At 39.4% G+C, this 15,692-nt stretch overlaps 2 protein-coding genes across 2 annotated transcripts; both read right to left on the minus strand.

The window, feature by feature from the left end:
• Window positions 1–2,556: 2,556 nt before the first annotated feature.
• Window positions 2,557–9,671, minus strand: chic1 (cysteine-rich hydrophobic domain 1). The gene is made up of 6 exons (XM_037077822.1): window positions 9,316–9,671; window positions 7,141–7,195; window positions 5,972–6,127; window positions 5,534–5,590; window positions 4,993–5,052; window positions 2,557–4,026 (listed from the first exon to the last, which is right to left on the minus strand). Exons 1-6 carry the CDS (start codon window positions 9,531–9,533, stop codon window positions 3,976–3,978), a joined length of 597 nt encoding a protein of 198 aa, XP_036933717.1. The 5' UTR covers window positions 9,534–9,671; the 3' UTR covers window positions 2,557–3,975.
• Window positions 9,672–11,144: 1,473 nt separating this feature from the next.
• Window positions 11,145–15,334, minus strand: cdx4 (caudal type homeobox 4). The gene is made up of 3 exons (XM_037077821.1): window positions 14,574–15,334; window positions 12,942–13,087; window positions 11,145–11,923 (listed from the first exon to the last, which is right to left on the minus strand). The coding sequence occupies exons 1-3, from the start codon at window positions 15,007–15,009 to the stop codon at window positions 11,690–11,692; spliced, it is 816 nt and encodes a 271-aa protein (XP_036933716.1). The 5' UTR covers window positions 15,010–15,334; the 3' UTR covers window positions 11,145–11,689.
• Window positions 15,335–15,692: the final 358 nt, after the last annotated feature.

Genomic DNA, 15,692 nt, shown 5'->3' on the forward strand with positions numbered 1-15,692 from the left:
GAGGACTTTTCTACCTTATTTTACTTACTAACATTTCTTGTTTTAGTGAAAAAAAATACAGAACTAAAGTAAGTTCCAGGAAAATGGTTTTAAAAAAGAAAAAAAAGATCACAGCAGTTATTGATATGTTAACATTAATACACTGTATTTGTTACTGGACCTCATAATGTTCAGGGAGGTCTGAGAGGTTTCTTAGTTGTTCCCCATTCATCTTGATGAACTACTGCATGAGTGCAAATGACTGAAATATTTTACCTCCAGTCAGAAATGTCCACCAAACTGTACAGTGTGTTCATGGCTCAGTCTGACCCCTAGTGGACAGAAACTATACTGCATTTAAAAAAAAAAAAAAAAGTCCCAGGTTCACTGCTCATGTTTGGGTTGAAATGGATTGGTTTCAGCCTCGCTAGAACACTTAAAACATTTTTTTTTTTCTTTTTTGTAATAAACACATTTTCTGCTTTGATATTTATTTACAAAACTTAAAGACAACCGAACATGTTTTTGGAACGTTTTAACACAAGTACACGTCTTGATTAAATAAGACATGGTTGGTTCAGTGTGAACAGTTCAAGTCTGAGAATATCTGCTTGTGCAAACAAAGACGTACGCGTGGAGTTCTGTACTGTCTTACTCACCTTAACCTGCTCTATCACACACACACACACTCACACACACGTGTGTGTTTGTGCAGCAGGACCAGTATGACTTGCTTCAGATGCACACAAACACTCAACACAGTGTCATAAACAGTGTGAAGTGTCAGTGGTGGAAGGAGTCTTCAGATCCTTCTCCAAAGTAAAAATACAAATACACAGTGGCAGTGGAGTACAGTTACATTACTGAAATATCACTCAGTTACATGTACAACTACTGGTGCTACAAAAATGCAGATGAAAAGTTTAGATAATAATTCTACTCAGTACTCAATTAGGATTTTTAAAAGTAACTAAGTAGATTACATGGTGTGGTGCATTCTTAAGTACAAGTAAAATTACAGACTTGGAAAAAGAACCCTAAAAACTGAGTTAATTACAGTAATTTCAGTCGATGTAATTAGTAACTTCCACCCCTGCCAAGACCTTAAGGTGCAAATACACAATTATACGTAAAAGTCCTGCATTCACATGTAAAGGTAGCAATACTACAACACAAATACTCTGTTACATTAACTGAGAGAATACTTGAGTAAAGCACAAAATGCATTTTACTTGTTGTAACAAATGTTAGTTTAGATAAATCTTTATTTCACAACTAATCTTTACAAATCAAATTACTTTCGTTGGGATCCTAATCAAACAAATTTTGCACGTCAGAGTGACTTTGTGTTCACAAGTTTCCTGGAAAAGAAAAAAAAATGATCCTCTTTTTTTATAATTTCCTTTTCGATTAAACTGTAAGATCATTTTTATAATAACCTGCTTGGCTGAATCTTGAAGCTTCTTACAGTCCAAACTTTAGAGCCGATTACTAGTAATTTCGCACATTAACTAAATCTGGAGGTGGTGGCAGCGACGTGGAGCAGTAAAAGGTTCCTGGACCCTTCTGTCTAAACAGGGACAGACTGTGAATGTGGAAACAAAAAAACAAAGGACCATAAAAGCAGCCACACTGAAGTGAAGACCACCACCTCGGTGTTCGGGGGTTGTGGTTGAGACGCAGCAGAGACACGGTGCAGTTTTTTTCTCTGGCCGCTGGTCTGTGACGTTAGAAAGTAGCAGCAGGTTATGGTGACATCATCCCTGAGTTCTACAAATGTGTGACTAATTTGCGGTCCGTCTTGTTAAAGTTAACGATTCAGCACCTTGTTAAACATGACAAATAAGACACATTTCTGCAGCAGGCGTCACGTCAAGTGCTTTGGCTGAATAATGATCAGTTGGAAACACTTTCTAGTAACACTAACATATACTTAAGTCATTCTTTATTAAAGCATGGCTCATACCGATTCAGTGGTGGATCATGAATTCTGTTTCTCACCATTAACAAATGATCAAGATACTATGACTTGATTAGCTCATATTCAATAATCAGTAAAACAAGTCATTAATTTGGTAACACTACCAATATTAATAAATGGTAAATTTAAAGTTAATTGAACTTAAATTAATATTTATTTCGCTTTTAGCCTGGAAGCTACAGGGAAGAATAAAGTCTTTTCAAATCAATTCAGAGTCTCAGGTCTTCTAGAGACTAACGCTGACGAGCTCTAAGGAGTTTTTTTACGTTAATTTTTTTAACTAGTCCACATTTACTTCACTTGTTCAGCAGAATGCTGCAACACTGTTTTGCTGTGAAGCTCTAGAAATGTTTTGTGGACTACGAAACTTAAACCAACCTTTCATCCATGTGAGGCTGAGTAGATAATGACTAATTAATTCATTTTAGGGTGAACTTTTCCTTTAAATCATCATGAGCGATGCATTAGTTGAGTATCATTTAAGTTTAAGATGATTTGCACCCTTATTACAAAGTGTTACTGATCTGTTTTTACTGACATGACTCATCATTCATCATCTGACTGTTTCACAAAAAAAAAACAAAGCTGCTGCAAAGTAAAATCAAAATCAACAATTTATTTTCTCTCTCCGTAGGGATTAGGTCATCATGACAAACATTTACAAGAGTTGTAACAGGGACAATACTGGGAGGAGGATTTAAAATCTCCTTTGTACAAGAGAACAGATTTCAACCTGTACTTTTTCGTGGTTCACCGACTATTCCAGAGGCACTCTAATAATACAATGCGATGCAGCAATCTCATGACTAAGATTAAGGAAAAATGACACGGACACTGGACAGGATGGCTTAGACAAAAAGAAGAAACCATCTGATCAATACGCCATGAAATATGTGCTTCCTAAACACATCTGGAGGACCAAACACAGCACGGGGAGGAGTACAGAACAAAACAAAACAAAAATTAATGCAAAGTTGGGTTAAAATGATTAATAGATGGGTGGAAGAGCAGAGTTCAAATCACTATCTTCCAACTTGCACATCAGAGATGAAACCATCTCCATTTTTAACGGCTGATGAATCATCATTATTGGCAAAAAAAAACAAAAAAAAACGCACAGTGACATGCGCTGGATTAATCTTTATCATCTGACTTTCTAATGGGCTCGAGTGCAATAATCAGTCCTAACTCTGGCATCATGTACATTGTAACTATATGGCTTACAAGGTAAACAGGTCCATATAAACTAGAAAGGTACATAAACATCTTTCATTAATCAAAACTATGGTACAGCAATATATTGGCAAAAACAAAACCAACTAAAGAGCTAAGTAACTTTATGTAAACAATGGTATACCACTGTACAGCTTATCCTAACATGGTATTTACAGGTCAAGTTCTTTTACTAGCTAGTTCCCATGTACAGAGGGTTAATGTAAAGAAAAAACACAGGGTGGTGACGTACACTGTACGTTAGGCAATTTCAACCATCCCATCTACTTGCAAAGAATTTCAAAGAGCGGAAACCCAACAAACAGCATTTAAATATTCAGACTTGTTGAATTACCCAATGCCTTCCTCTTCCTGTTACATGTAGAGTTTTTTTTTTCTTCTCTTTTTAAAAAGATCATACATAAGGCAAGGATAGTTAAGGAAGGTGGAGGCATCACATTCTTTGCAAGGGATTACAGATATAATAGATGGGATACAGGCTGACGGTTCTTTGGGGTAAATGCACTTTTTCGAGAGTTTCACTTGTTTGTCACATGTAACAAAAAAAAAATACACATCCGAGTGCAACAGAGGGGACATGTCTAGTTCTGTCGGGAAAAAATGTGCAAAATCTGCTCTAAAGCAAAGTGACAGTGTTGCAAATTTCTAATGTACAAGGTACTGGGAGATGTACGGGGTCGTCACGAGAGACACCGGTGCAGACCCTTATTCCAACATACTGTATATACAAGGCACTAAGGATAAGATTCAAGGGCCACACGTCCAGTCCTTCAGCAGCCTCCTCAGTCCGGTCGGAATATAGGATATTTGGGTAAGAATTCTATAAGAATCACCTAAAGACAGAAAAAAAGACAAAACTCATTATCATTTATAAACAACTGCAAGATGTTTAAACATAATGTTCTAACTAGAGATGAAATTATTTATCAATCTGACAGAAAATTCATTGGTAAAACGTCTCGGGACATTTGCCATAATAAAGAATGTGACTTGTCTTATTTTTTGGGTTCTGACAAAGACATTTATCGTGCTTTCTTCCTCAAAATGAACACAATGTACTTGATCATACAAAATAAAAAGAAAGGATATAAAGAAAGAAACCGGGCGGCTCTTATGTAACTGTTGGATAATATTACTATCTTTATAAATCAAAACATATATTTTTCAGATAGGTGGTTTTAAAGATAATTAATCAATTGTCCCCATATGTATTTAAAAAATCTCTGTATTTTCCCCTTTGTGTCTACCTTTAGTTTAGCAGTGAGAAGGACAGAATTAGTTACACAGACAAAATAGACAAAGTTTTAATAAAATAACCCTGATATGATGGGCTGACATCAGTTTCATCAGTATATGTGTCCAGTACGTGCTGATGTGAAGTGTAATTAATAAATTCCCAGTAAGGTTTATTGTTTCAGTGCACTGACGTCATTTAAGGCAATTAAGTTTATCAAATTCTAAATGTCCTGTACTGTTACTTCTTCACCACATGTTTGATGTATAAATGTGTTTTTGTGTATATATAAATAAAAGAATATTGCCCGATGCATAGACATAAGAATTTGTTTATTTATGGCTAGTTTCACAAATGTGAGGATTTGTTTCTTTTCTTTGTGTATTAGATGGAGCAAGACTTTAAAGATTACTTCAGGCTCAACGAAATATTTACTATTTCCCTGATGTTTTATTTATGACAATTAATAGAGAAAACAATCAGCTTATTCACAGCTAATGCAAACAATCACTATGTTATGTAATTGTCCAATAATTTATAGTTTTTCCTGTGACAGCCTACTTACGTATTCCATCATATTACTGCTTTCACATTTTCTTTTGCTGAGTTTCCAGTGCAGGCCCAGCTGATGAGAGAAGAAAAGACACAGACACAATGAATGAACATCTCTCTCTCACACTCAAACAGACACAAAGACACACACACACACACACACACACACAAACACACCCACACAAAGAAAAATCTGTCTGAAATCTCCCCTTCAGTGTCGGGGGAATTTGAGAGCTGGGCTGTCTGGTCTCACCGGGGTCAAACTGTGGCCAGACACCCTGAAGAGCTTCCTTTATGCCTTTGCGCAGCTACTAGCTGTAATTTGTTGCTGCGAGACAAAACAAAATTAACACGGCATTTTACTGCTGACCTCACGATCCTCTCAGGCCCGGTGCGCCAGATCTGACTCAAACTGCTTTGAGGGCTTAAAGAGTTTACAAAACAGATTAATGATCATTATCCATCATGATGATACTCCACTTCCACTGCACACTGACACACACAATTAAGCACTTTCACACAGGTGCTAATGTGCAATTTGTCTCCTTTCTTACCTTGTGGTATAGCCGGTTATTTTCCCACTCTAACAACTTATGAATAGAACGTCTTGTCTGTTGGAAAAGACAAACAAATGCACGTACATTAACAATCGGTACTCCGTCTTAACACTTTAACAGGTAACAGTAAAAAGCCACAGTTTAGGATTTATGGACTGGGCTCCTAATTTACCAGCTAGTAATCTACACTTCGCTGTCATTAATTCTGAGTTGTAACACCACCTTTAAATGACACACCCTTGAGCTGGGCAGGACAGGAGCTGAGCAGCGCAATGCGTCATTTCTACACAGAGCCACTAATTGAACACGAGCCGTTATTACCCTCTACACTTAGACCAATGCGGCTGAATTGCTATAACAGCCCCTGAGTAATCAGCGCTGATGTAAGGGAGAGTTAAACTGTCCAACTCGTGTCACAGGAGGTCTGGGACTTACTCTCTTGTTGAGGCAGATTACAGGCCATAGACTGCAGCCTACTGTACAGCAACAACACAGGCAGCCGCAAAGAAGCCACTTCACATTCACAGGCAAGTTCTTCTTCAAACAAGCGTTCACCCTGCTGATGCTGGTTTTGAATTCCTCTGGTGCTACCTAGAAAAACAAAAAGGAGAAATGATGGATGTGTATGTGCATGTGTACCAAAATCAACAGTTCCTACAGATGCAATGGGGGAGATTTGGGGGAATATTGAAGCAAATTGCTCAGAGCGAGAGACAACTCAAGTGCTTGGAGGTGGTGCTGACATGAAAGATTCCTAATTGCTCAGAAGAAAACCTGAGCACGGAGATCAAAGAGCTTTAGAAGACCAACAGGTAGATATTTGCAGATGTTGTCCAGAGATGAGATGAGATCTCTAAATACTCTGCCTCTGACTTGCTAACCGAGCTCTAGACTGTTCAAGGCAAGGAGAGACTCAAAGGAGAGATAAGCTCAGTGCCTGTGGCTGCGCCGGCCAAACAACTTGAATGGATGCTCATTCCTCGCTGAGTCTGTACGCCATAAAACCGGGGTCGTAATCTTTTATGACAGGATGCAAAGGTCTCTTTGCAAACAGCCAAAGACCTCAGAATAAAGCCCAGCAGGGCCTGATCTGCACCCTTCAATCATCATAATTGTGACCTCATCCATCACATGTCACCCTGGGTCACAATACTGAAGATACTTTTTATTGCCCCACACTTCCCTCGGCCTGCTCTTACCCCTACAGCCTTTTTGTGTTTCTGCGTCCGACCCAGGAAGCTTTCCTTTCTTGTCTGCGGCAGAGTCTTCATTTCATTATTTTATCACCTGGAGCTGGACCCTCAAAAACACTGGGGTCCCCGCCAACCGAGCCCCATAGACGGCTTACTCATTTACAGAGCTGGACAGCAGCACATTCAGGCTCTTTTCTATGCGCTGTGGCGCGTTAGTTGAAATGCATCTCCGTCAAATCAAAACCACTTGGAGAGGTTTGAATGGGCCGGTTTGGGGAAGTTGAGGCTGTTAAAGGCCCAAAAGAACAATAGAATCACTGTGGCTTTTAATTGCTTAATTCTCCCGACTTGGAAGTGAACAGAAAGCAGCCGGCAACACTGAAGGGCAAGAAAACTAAAAGGCAACTGTACCTTTCCCGTGAGAATAGAAGGGAATTCTGTGTCAAATCTGTTGCTCAGTCCAAACCTGAAAAATACAACAAACAGAATGTGAGAATATTGAAATAATGATGCATCTGAAACTGAGGACAAAAGCTGCCATTACTATGGACATGGTGGAAAAAAAGAGCCTGAGGAGAAATATATTATCTGATCATGTAATGAGACATAACATGCTCGCTCACAAATCATTTGGGTTCAGTTTAGCTGCCATCACGATTAGTGCTGAAACCAACAATTATTTTCATTGTCAGTGAACGTATCAATTATCTTCTCAATTACTAATTAATAAATTAGTTATTTTGTCTATTAGATGTCAGAAAATGGTGAAAAATGTTGATCAATGTTTCCCAAAGCCCAAGATGATGTCTTCAAATGTCTCGTTCTATCCACAACTCAAAATACATTCAGTTTACTGTCACAGAGGAGTAAAGAAACTAATAAAATTTTCACATTTAAGACACTGGAATCAGAGAAAGTTGACTCTTTTTTTCATACATTTATCAAAACAGTTGGTGATTAATATGATAGCTAACAACCAATTCACAAATTGCTGTTGCTCCCTAGGGGAACATTAAAATAAAACACAACAGGACTGCACAATAAAGACATTGCTATTGTAGTTCTTGATGTAAAGAGAGTAGATATGGAGGAGTGAAGGTAATTGACATCATATTAGTAGCAAACCAATACAATAATCCTTAAATTATCATCAGTATAATCAGGATCCAAAGAAATAAATTCCACAATGTACCAACAAATCATAACCAGGAAAATAAGCTTATACCTCAAAACTTCCCAGAAGCCATTAGTATTTTATTCTATTCACATGGGAACTGTGTGATCATTCCCTGTGAGTAAAATAACAGAGATACTGGTCTGTCATCAGCTGCTGATGGAGCAGAGTAAAATCAGGGTTCCTACATGTTTTCCACAGTGAAATTCGAGCACTTTTTAAGTATTGTTCAAGGTGTATTTTCAAGCTTGTCCAGCAACTCACGTACAGGGATGGGTCAGTAAATGTTTTATCATAGATGAGGAGAAAAAAAAGGATAATTATGAGTCAAGATAATCGCACATATCCTCACATGAATAATATGAAAAAAGCTGACGTAGATTCCTGTATTGGTTTCCTGTCACCGTGGCTCAGAATCAGGCTAAAGAAGACTCGTATACATATATAGAGCATATATTTGTCTGATTAAAGGAGCACGATGTAGTTTTGAAGAGGAAATTCGCATTTTTCATTTTTACAACAATACAAATTCAGAAATATCTTTTGTCCCTTAACTGAATAAACAAGCTGTTCTCAGAAGAGAATAATGTCCCCAGAAGAAGATCACGAAGACTGAATGATGGCAGGGTCCGCCACATGTAACCAAAACAAAACAGTATGAAACTGTGTTGTCCTTTAAGGTCAGTTTGTTTGTTTGTTCAGTCATGAAAACAAAGAGCGGCCCCTTATTTAGTTTGATTATGCTCCAATAAAAACCAAGATCTATCTCTTCTGATTGAAATCTCTTCCAACTAACTACATATTACCCCTTTAACTGATTATAATGACACCTATGAACCATTTCACATTTTTGTAGTTCACTCTGATTATCACTGAACTACTACATGACGTCATATGAGGGGGGGATGACGTCCTTTATGCTCCACTCTGGTTATCACCCTGGAAAAAGAAAAATGGCAGCTAAGGAGCTGACACCCCTTCATATAAACAGTGATTAAACTTGTCTCAGACGTTCATTGAGATGGTGACAACGAGCTGACCTGGTAGATAACACCCTGACGTCTGGAGGCTGGTGAAGATGTGTTAGCCCGCTCGATAATAACGTCACATTCACACACTTTGAGCTAACGACACATCACATGTAAACTCTCCTGCTAACCAACATCAGGTGCCAGCCGACCACGTACATGGCTGTCGCTGTGAAATAAAACTCTCAAAGCTTTTTTTTTTCTGTGTGTGTGTGTCGTTAAATCAAACTAACCGTCCTAACAGAAACAAACGGCTAACCGTTAGTTGCTGTGTTTGGCGTTAGCTAGCAGGCTAGCATCGGCTAACCAGGCTAAAGGATGAAGACAGCCACACAACAAAGCGACCGGCGGCCGGACAGGAGCGACAAACACGGCTCAGCTTACACGGTGATGTGGCCGGCACCTCGCATGATCACGGGCTCCGGGCAGTATCGGGGCAAGTGCTCCTCGCTCACTACGTGCTCATCCTCTTCGTCTTCCAACTCATAAATGGTATCAAAGTCCGCCATGTTGGGTAGTAAGACGCTCATGACGTCTCCCGCGGGGGCGCGCACGGACGCACGAGCGGGAGCGCGGAGCCGGAGTTTATGAGGAGGGATCATCTCCAGACATGAACATCATCATCATCATCATCATCATCATCAGGACCATCAGTCTCCAGAGCTGAGATGAAGATTATCATCAGAACCTCATCAGTGAGACATGATGGAGGCAGATCAGCAGAATCCATCAGATCAATACTGCAAGATTTTCTTGAGCCGCTGTAACAAGAATAATTTCACAGCTGAGGGATCAATAAAGTTTTATCTCAGACCCAGAACATATGAAGTGTTTATATAATGTTCCATCTCTTAATTCTGCAGTTGACACCAGGGATAATTGCCCTATTTAACTTCTTCAGACATGGACAACAGATCAATGTGGAAGCCAATTTCTGCCAAACAAAACAAAATGTTAAGAAAAGTTGGTCAAAGTCACAATTGCAATCAGAATCATGAGGTTAAAAAGTCATCATGAGATAAAAGTCATAATTTTGAGCTGGAAATTCATAATTATGAGACAAAAAGGCAAAAGTATGAAATAAGAAGGTATGATTATGAGATAAAAAGTCATACTCACGAGATAAAATGGAAATCACGAGCAAAGTGTTGACTTTTTTATCACGTAACTATACATTTTGTATTTCACAGTTTTGACTTTTCGCATATTTTTGACTTTCTCGTGACTCTTTATCTCGGAACTGACTCGATGTCTTTCCATCAAGCTTCTTTTTTTTTTTTTTTTTGTCTTGTCAGGCAGAAATAGTCCTCCGTAGGGTCAAAGACAGGAAAAGACCTCCTTCCTAAAAAATATCCAGTCTGGCCACCCGACAGTTGATGTGTCACTTGAACTCATCACACATGAGCCCAGTGAAGCTGAACCTTCCTTGTTGAAATGCTTTGAACCCAGAACAAGTTACTGAGCGTGACGACTCTATTAGATGTAAAGTCACTGACATTGAATGTTAACGAAGGTGCACCTGAACACAACTGTATGTTCAACAGCCAAACACACAGTTCTGTTTAACACCTGGACAACTGGGGGCTAATTAAATACAATTCTGTGGTACTTCACATGAATATTTCCATTTTCTGCTACCTCACACTTCCTCTCTGTATTTTGGAGGCAAATATTGTGGCCTAATTTTCACTCCACTGTATTTATTTTACCTTTTTTTTTTTTTAGAAAATCACTTTTGATTCATGATGTCAAACACTTTAAGACTTTTACTCACGTAGCAGTTCTCTCTTAAGTAATAACAGACGTCTTTGTGATATTTTAACACCATTTCTATAATACCTTCGCTGAAATTGTATACTTTTATTTTTTTGCAACATTGCTATTTAATAAGTGAGATATGTAGTTGTATAGTGGTGAAGCACTAGCTGATTTTAATTAAGGGGCCACTGAGGGTGACGACTGGCTCCACTGGGAGATGCACTGAATCCACTCAAACTTGGTGATAGAGTTTAAATGCTGATTATATTTGGCATTTTCCCTATTTTAAGTAATTTTTCAGTAGTATTTCCTTCTTTCTGTCTGACCTGTAGTAATGTGATCTGTTATCCTGTAATAATAATAATGTAAAATACAGATTTGTTGGAAGCATCTCAAGTACAAGACATGTGATGTCTGCAACCAGACATTTGGTGAATAAGAGAAATGACAGTGTGTACTGCAAAAGAAAAACATTTTATTTACATTTTTATGAGCGTTGCCACCAAACGACCCGTATCATTCAAAAATTGTGCTGAAATAAACGAGTGTAAATGATTTGTCAAAGTCAAAGCAGGTCGTCCAGTTTTGACCTGAGCTACACACAGCTTCATTAACAACGTCCCTGAGTTCTCATCTTTTATTCACAAACACTTCATCACATACAAAAAAACAAAAACAAAAAACAAAAAAAACCCAAAAAGGATATTTATATCTTCTTAACTCACAAACAAAATTTAAAGCTTTTAAGTTTGAAACACGTCGATTTTTTGATTTTTGTTTTTTCTTTAAATCCCCACGTTATTAGATCTATTCTATAAAAAAAGCAATATTTTTGGAAGAGCCTCCAGCATTTCGTTGCTGTAAAATGACATCTTTATCCACAAGCTCGGTGCTGCAGGACGACAGTTCAGATCCCCTGCTGCCTGTCAGGTGTCCTGTCAGCAGGTCGGAGTGCTCAGTTATTGTGTTCGGTGGTCCGGACGGCCACAGGTGAGCTGCTTCACTGAGTCACTGTCACCTGCTGTATATTCCTGATAGATGGCAAGGTGTTCATTCCCTGGGGAGGGTACAGAGAGCCGTGGATGTCTGAGGGGCTGAGAGAGCCCGGCACCGGCAGAGGGCTCACTGATCCCGGGTCGCTGTGCACAGAACCGCCGCTGCCGTCAGACTGACCCAGCTTCTTCTTGATCAGCTTCCTCTCTTTGGCTCTGCGGTTCTGGAACCAGATTTTCACCTGGAGACACCAAAACAAAAGGACATTTAATACAGATGTAAGTGCACGGGTTGACTCCGACAACCTGCGCGTTCTTCCATAATCCGAGAAAAACACAATTAAATAGAAAAGAGACGCGTTTAGTTGGAGAGGAGCAGGAAACACACAAACACACATACATAAATATTTTGGGTGTAAACTACGTTATTCTAAGTACCAGCCCTTTATTATTATGATAACAAAAACATTCAAACATCAAAGAAAAGAAGAAGAAAAATTCACCAAGATAACAAACACAAATTGGTGCTTCCTTTAGGAATATTGAACGTTAAATATATTTTTTGTGGTCTAAATTACCTTAAACTCCTAAATTTAACTCCTAAAATAAGATAAAAATCCAGTTTCGAAAATAAGAGTGGCTAGAAAATGAAAAACTATCAATAAATAATGACAATAAACTCTCTTTATTTGGGTGTGAGCTGCTTTATTTTATCTCCATGTTATTTAATTCTAACTACAATAATGAAATAAATTAAATTGATTAGCTCAAGATGCCAATTTACACATTAAAGATGTTTAAAATAGTAAAATAATGCTAGATATAGGCTTAGTATGATGATAATATATTTCTTGTTCAATTCTGCTGTCATTTAAAATTAATATGAAGTATAAAAAACATTGTTTGCACCAAATATCTGAATATGATTTATAATATAACATTTTTGCATTTTAAGATTTACTTCTCAAAAAAAAAAGAATGAATTAGCAAAACAAAAAAATATCAGGTTCATTGTATTTTAATATAAATATATAAATATAAAAGTTTCCTTTCTGTCTTGAGTGTAAATATTCAGACAGCTGTCACAACACTCACATGATCACATCGACACTTTGTTAAGTTCCACATGTAGAAACTGTTTCCATGTGGCTGCTCATCCACATCCATCACTGACTTCATCACATGTTATTAAATCATGTAATACATCTTCCTGCCATGAAAACAAACCACACGGACGTATTTCACTGATTATAAACGTACCTGTCTTTCCGACAGGCCGAGGTTGACCGCCAGCTCTGACTTCCTCCTGATGGTGATGTATCTGTTGAAGTGAAACTCCTTCTCCAGCTCCAGCCGCTGGTGGTCTGTGTAAACTACCCTGTACTTCTCCTTCGTTCTTGTTTTACCTGCGAAAACGACAGACAGAATAAAAACACAGTTAAGATCGAGCGTTTCTTCTTTTTTCTTCTTTTTCTTTTAGCAGCCAGGTGGTTGAACTAGAAGATTTACGCAGCGCAGGCTGCATGCCAGGACCGGCCTATCTGCACATAGCATCTTTATTAGCTGCTCCTCAAATCCACATCGCTCTGCTGCGGCTTCAGATACGCAAATTGAGCTTGTTTTGTCTTTGCTTTGATCGCAGTTGTAGTACAGTGAATTTCAAACAGCCGGTGACAAGTTAAAAAGAAACGCAGGACAGTAAAGAAAGAGATAAGAGAGAGAAAAAAACGTGTGCGGGCCCACAAACTGACGCGTTACTGCGCGTAAAAACACCTCCAGACAACACGAGGAAAAAGTGTGAAAGTGTTGTTTTACGATTTTACAGGATCGTTAAAGGAGTGCGTGTTGAAAACAAATGGCTGACGATGACAAATCTGACCTGAAGTTACACAAAATGTGACCAACAACCGCGTTTCTACAGTAAACGACGAGCTGATTCCATCGGACCAACAGTGTGTCAGTTTAATTCCAGGCCCCGAGAAGAAGAAATATTCGATCTTCACGCTGCTGTAAAGGCCTTACAGTTTGTACCAAACCCCACGTTGGGAGTCACTGGCTGTGAAAAACGTCACTCGTTCCGGCAATATAACTCTGCGAGAGGAAGGGAAGCCTGGTGCATATCAAAGTGAAGAGGTGTTGAAAGCAAAGGCCACCGCCTGGATATGACGGATAACACGCCAAACACCAAACAATGTGACAGGGAAGTCGAGCTCACATCTCCAGGATTCACGACATTAACATCACAACTGGGCCTGGCGCCGATTCCTCACACCTTTCTGTCTCTCTCTCTTTTTCTCTCCCTTTTTTTTTTTTTATTTTTATTTCTAGCAGCTCAGGAGAGAATTCAGTGCACCGAGCTGCGGGTCCTCAGACCAGTTTCACAGCAGAATTATGAGATGTGGAAATAAGTTTTGGACTCGTTTCTGCAGCCAGTCTGATGCAATTCATTATAAATATTTCATATGGATATTCATCTTAATATGTCGCCTTTAAACACTCTCATCCTATCAACAGTCACTTGTTATTAACCTAAATGTGAGCAACTGGCAGAAGACAAATGTCAAGAGAAAATAAAGGAGTTTGCTTCAATTTGCTTTAATTTCTATCGACTTCTTGTGCGCTTTCTTTTCTTTTCTTTTTTTTTTTGGCAACACAATGTTCAACCATTTTTTTGGTCAAACATATTCGATTTGAAATTTAATTTTAAACGATCTGAAACTTTAAGAAAAAGAATATTTCAGATGTGTGTGTAAAATCCTCAGTGAACCACACATTCTTGCGTGCGCAAAAAAACAAAACAAAACACATTTTCTTTTTGGGTGTTGCAAGAAAAAAAACAACGAAAACAGAATCGAATGACAACATTTTTGGGCACAAAGCCGAAGGACTCACCTGTGGAAGATGATTGCGCAGTTTTACTCATCCACTGGAACGAATTGCGTCTTTCTCTGTCGGGAGAAAGTTGTCCAACATTTACGTTCTCCGGCGGCGGCTGTAACACCGCAGCTCCTGGAGGATGCATGTGACTGTACTCAGACGAGCAGTAAGGAACCTGTCCTGGAGACGAGTTGTTCATGGGTGTGGGAATAGTATTGGGTGGGCCCAGACTGTAAGCGCCCCAGTCCTCCCGTGGGGCTCCATACGAAGGTCCCCAACTCCCCGACGACTGTGCGTGCGTATCCATGTTCGGCACATGATGGTATCCGGTAAAGTCGGGGTACTGTGGTGTCGAAACAAAGTTCTGTGGGGGCAGGTTGATGCTCGATCTTCTCACTGGCCCTTGGTGATACATGCCGCTTTCTTTATCCAGAAGATATCCCACATACATGATTTGTACAAAAACAGCTGAATGTGATAAAAACAGCAAAAGGGGAGGATGTTGTGGCCCGTATTAAGGCGACATTGCGGCCCTGAAACTCTCAAAAAGAAAAAACAATCCTTCTGCTGTTTGTGTAGTCCAAATGGGTTCCCAGTGTGAAATGCGCCGTAGGTCCAGTCTGTCTGCAGTCTCACATGATGTGGCTCTGTTGACAAGACGGTAAAGGTATACTAAGGCCTTCCTGACGTCAGCCAACTCCTCAACTCTTGAAGATTTGCATTCAAATGAGAGTGACCGACGCTGCCGGCCCCAGCTGTCCCCTCGCGCCTGTCCCGTAGCGCGTCATCACCTGACAGCGGGCCTATCCTGAGCACGAGCTCTCCCCTCCATGAATACATTAACACGGCGGCCTATCAGCTGCACAGGCTGCAATAAACCGAGGAAACACGTCCTCAAACGCATCAAGGGGGAAAAAAGGCCCGTGCGTAATTGCGCGCAGACGTGTTTTATCTCATAGAAGCTTCACTTTCTGGAGACGAGTTACTGAGTCAGAGTCTAAATCACCACCACAGATTGTAGATATTAGTTATTATTATATGTTATTTGTGTGTGTTAGCCGCAGAGTTTTTATTGTCCCCAGACTAAATCCAGAACATCCAACACGTTTAAGAACCTGTCATCATGGGAAAGTC

Source organism: Acanthopagrus latus, chromosome 18 (assembly GCF_904848185.1).
Source record: "Acanthopagrus latus isolate v.2019 chromosome 18, fAcaLat1.1, whole genome shotgun sequence".
NCBI lineage: Eukaryota > Metazoa > Chordata > Actinopteri > Spariformes > Sparidae > Acanthopagrus > Acanthopagrus latus.

Excerpts from the sequence above, each read along its gene's own strand:
- chic1 (XM_037077822.1), bottom strand. The coding sequence starts at position 9,533 with ATGATCCCTCCTCATAAACTCCGGCTCCGCGCTCCCGCTCGTGCGTCC. Across the intron at positions 5,591-5,971 it reads TAATCTGCCTCAACAAGAGA|ACAAGACGTTCTATTCATAA; the intron begins GTAAGTCCCAGA and ends CTTTTCCAACAG. Across the intron at positions 4,027-4,992 it reads GCAGTAATATGATGGAATAC|GTGATTCTTATAGAATTCTT; the intron begins GTAAGTAGGCTG and ends TTCTGTCTTTAG.
- cdx4 (XM_037077821.1), bottom strand. The coding sequence starts at position 15,009 with ATGTATGTGGGATATCTTCTGGATAAAGAAAGCGGCATGTATCACCAA. Across the intron at positions 13,088-14,573 it reads TGCGCAATCATCTTCCACAG|GTAAAACAAGAACGAAGGAG; the intron begins GTGAGTCCTTCG and ends TCGTTTTCGCAG. Across the intron at positions 11,924-12,941 it reads TCGGCCTGTCGGAAAGACAG|GTGAAAATCTGGTTCCAGAA; the intron begins GTACGTTTATAA and ends TGGTGTCTCCAG.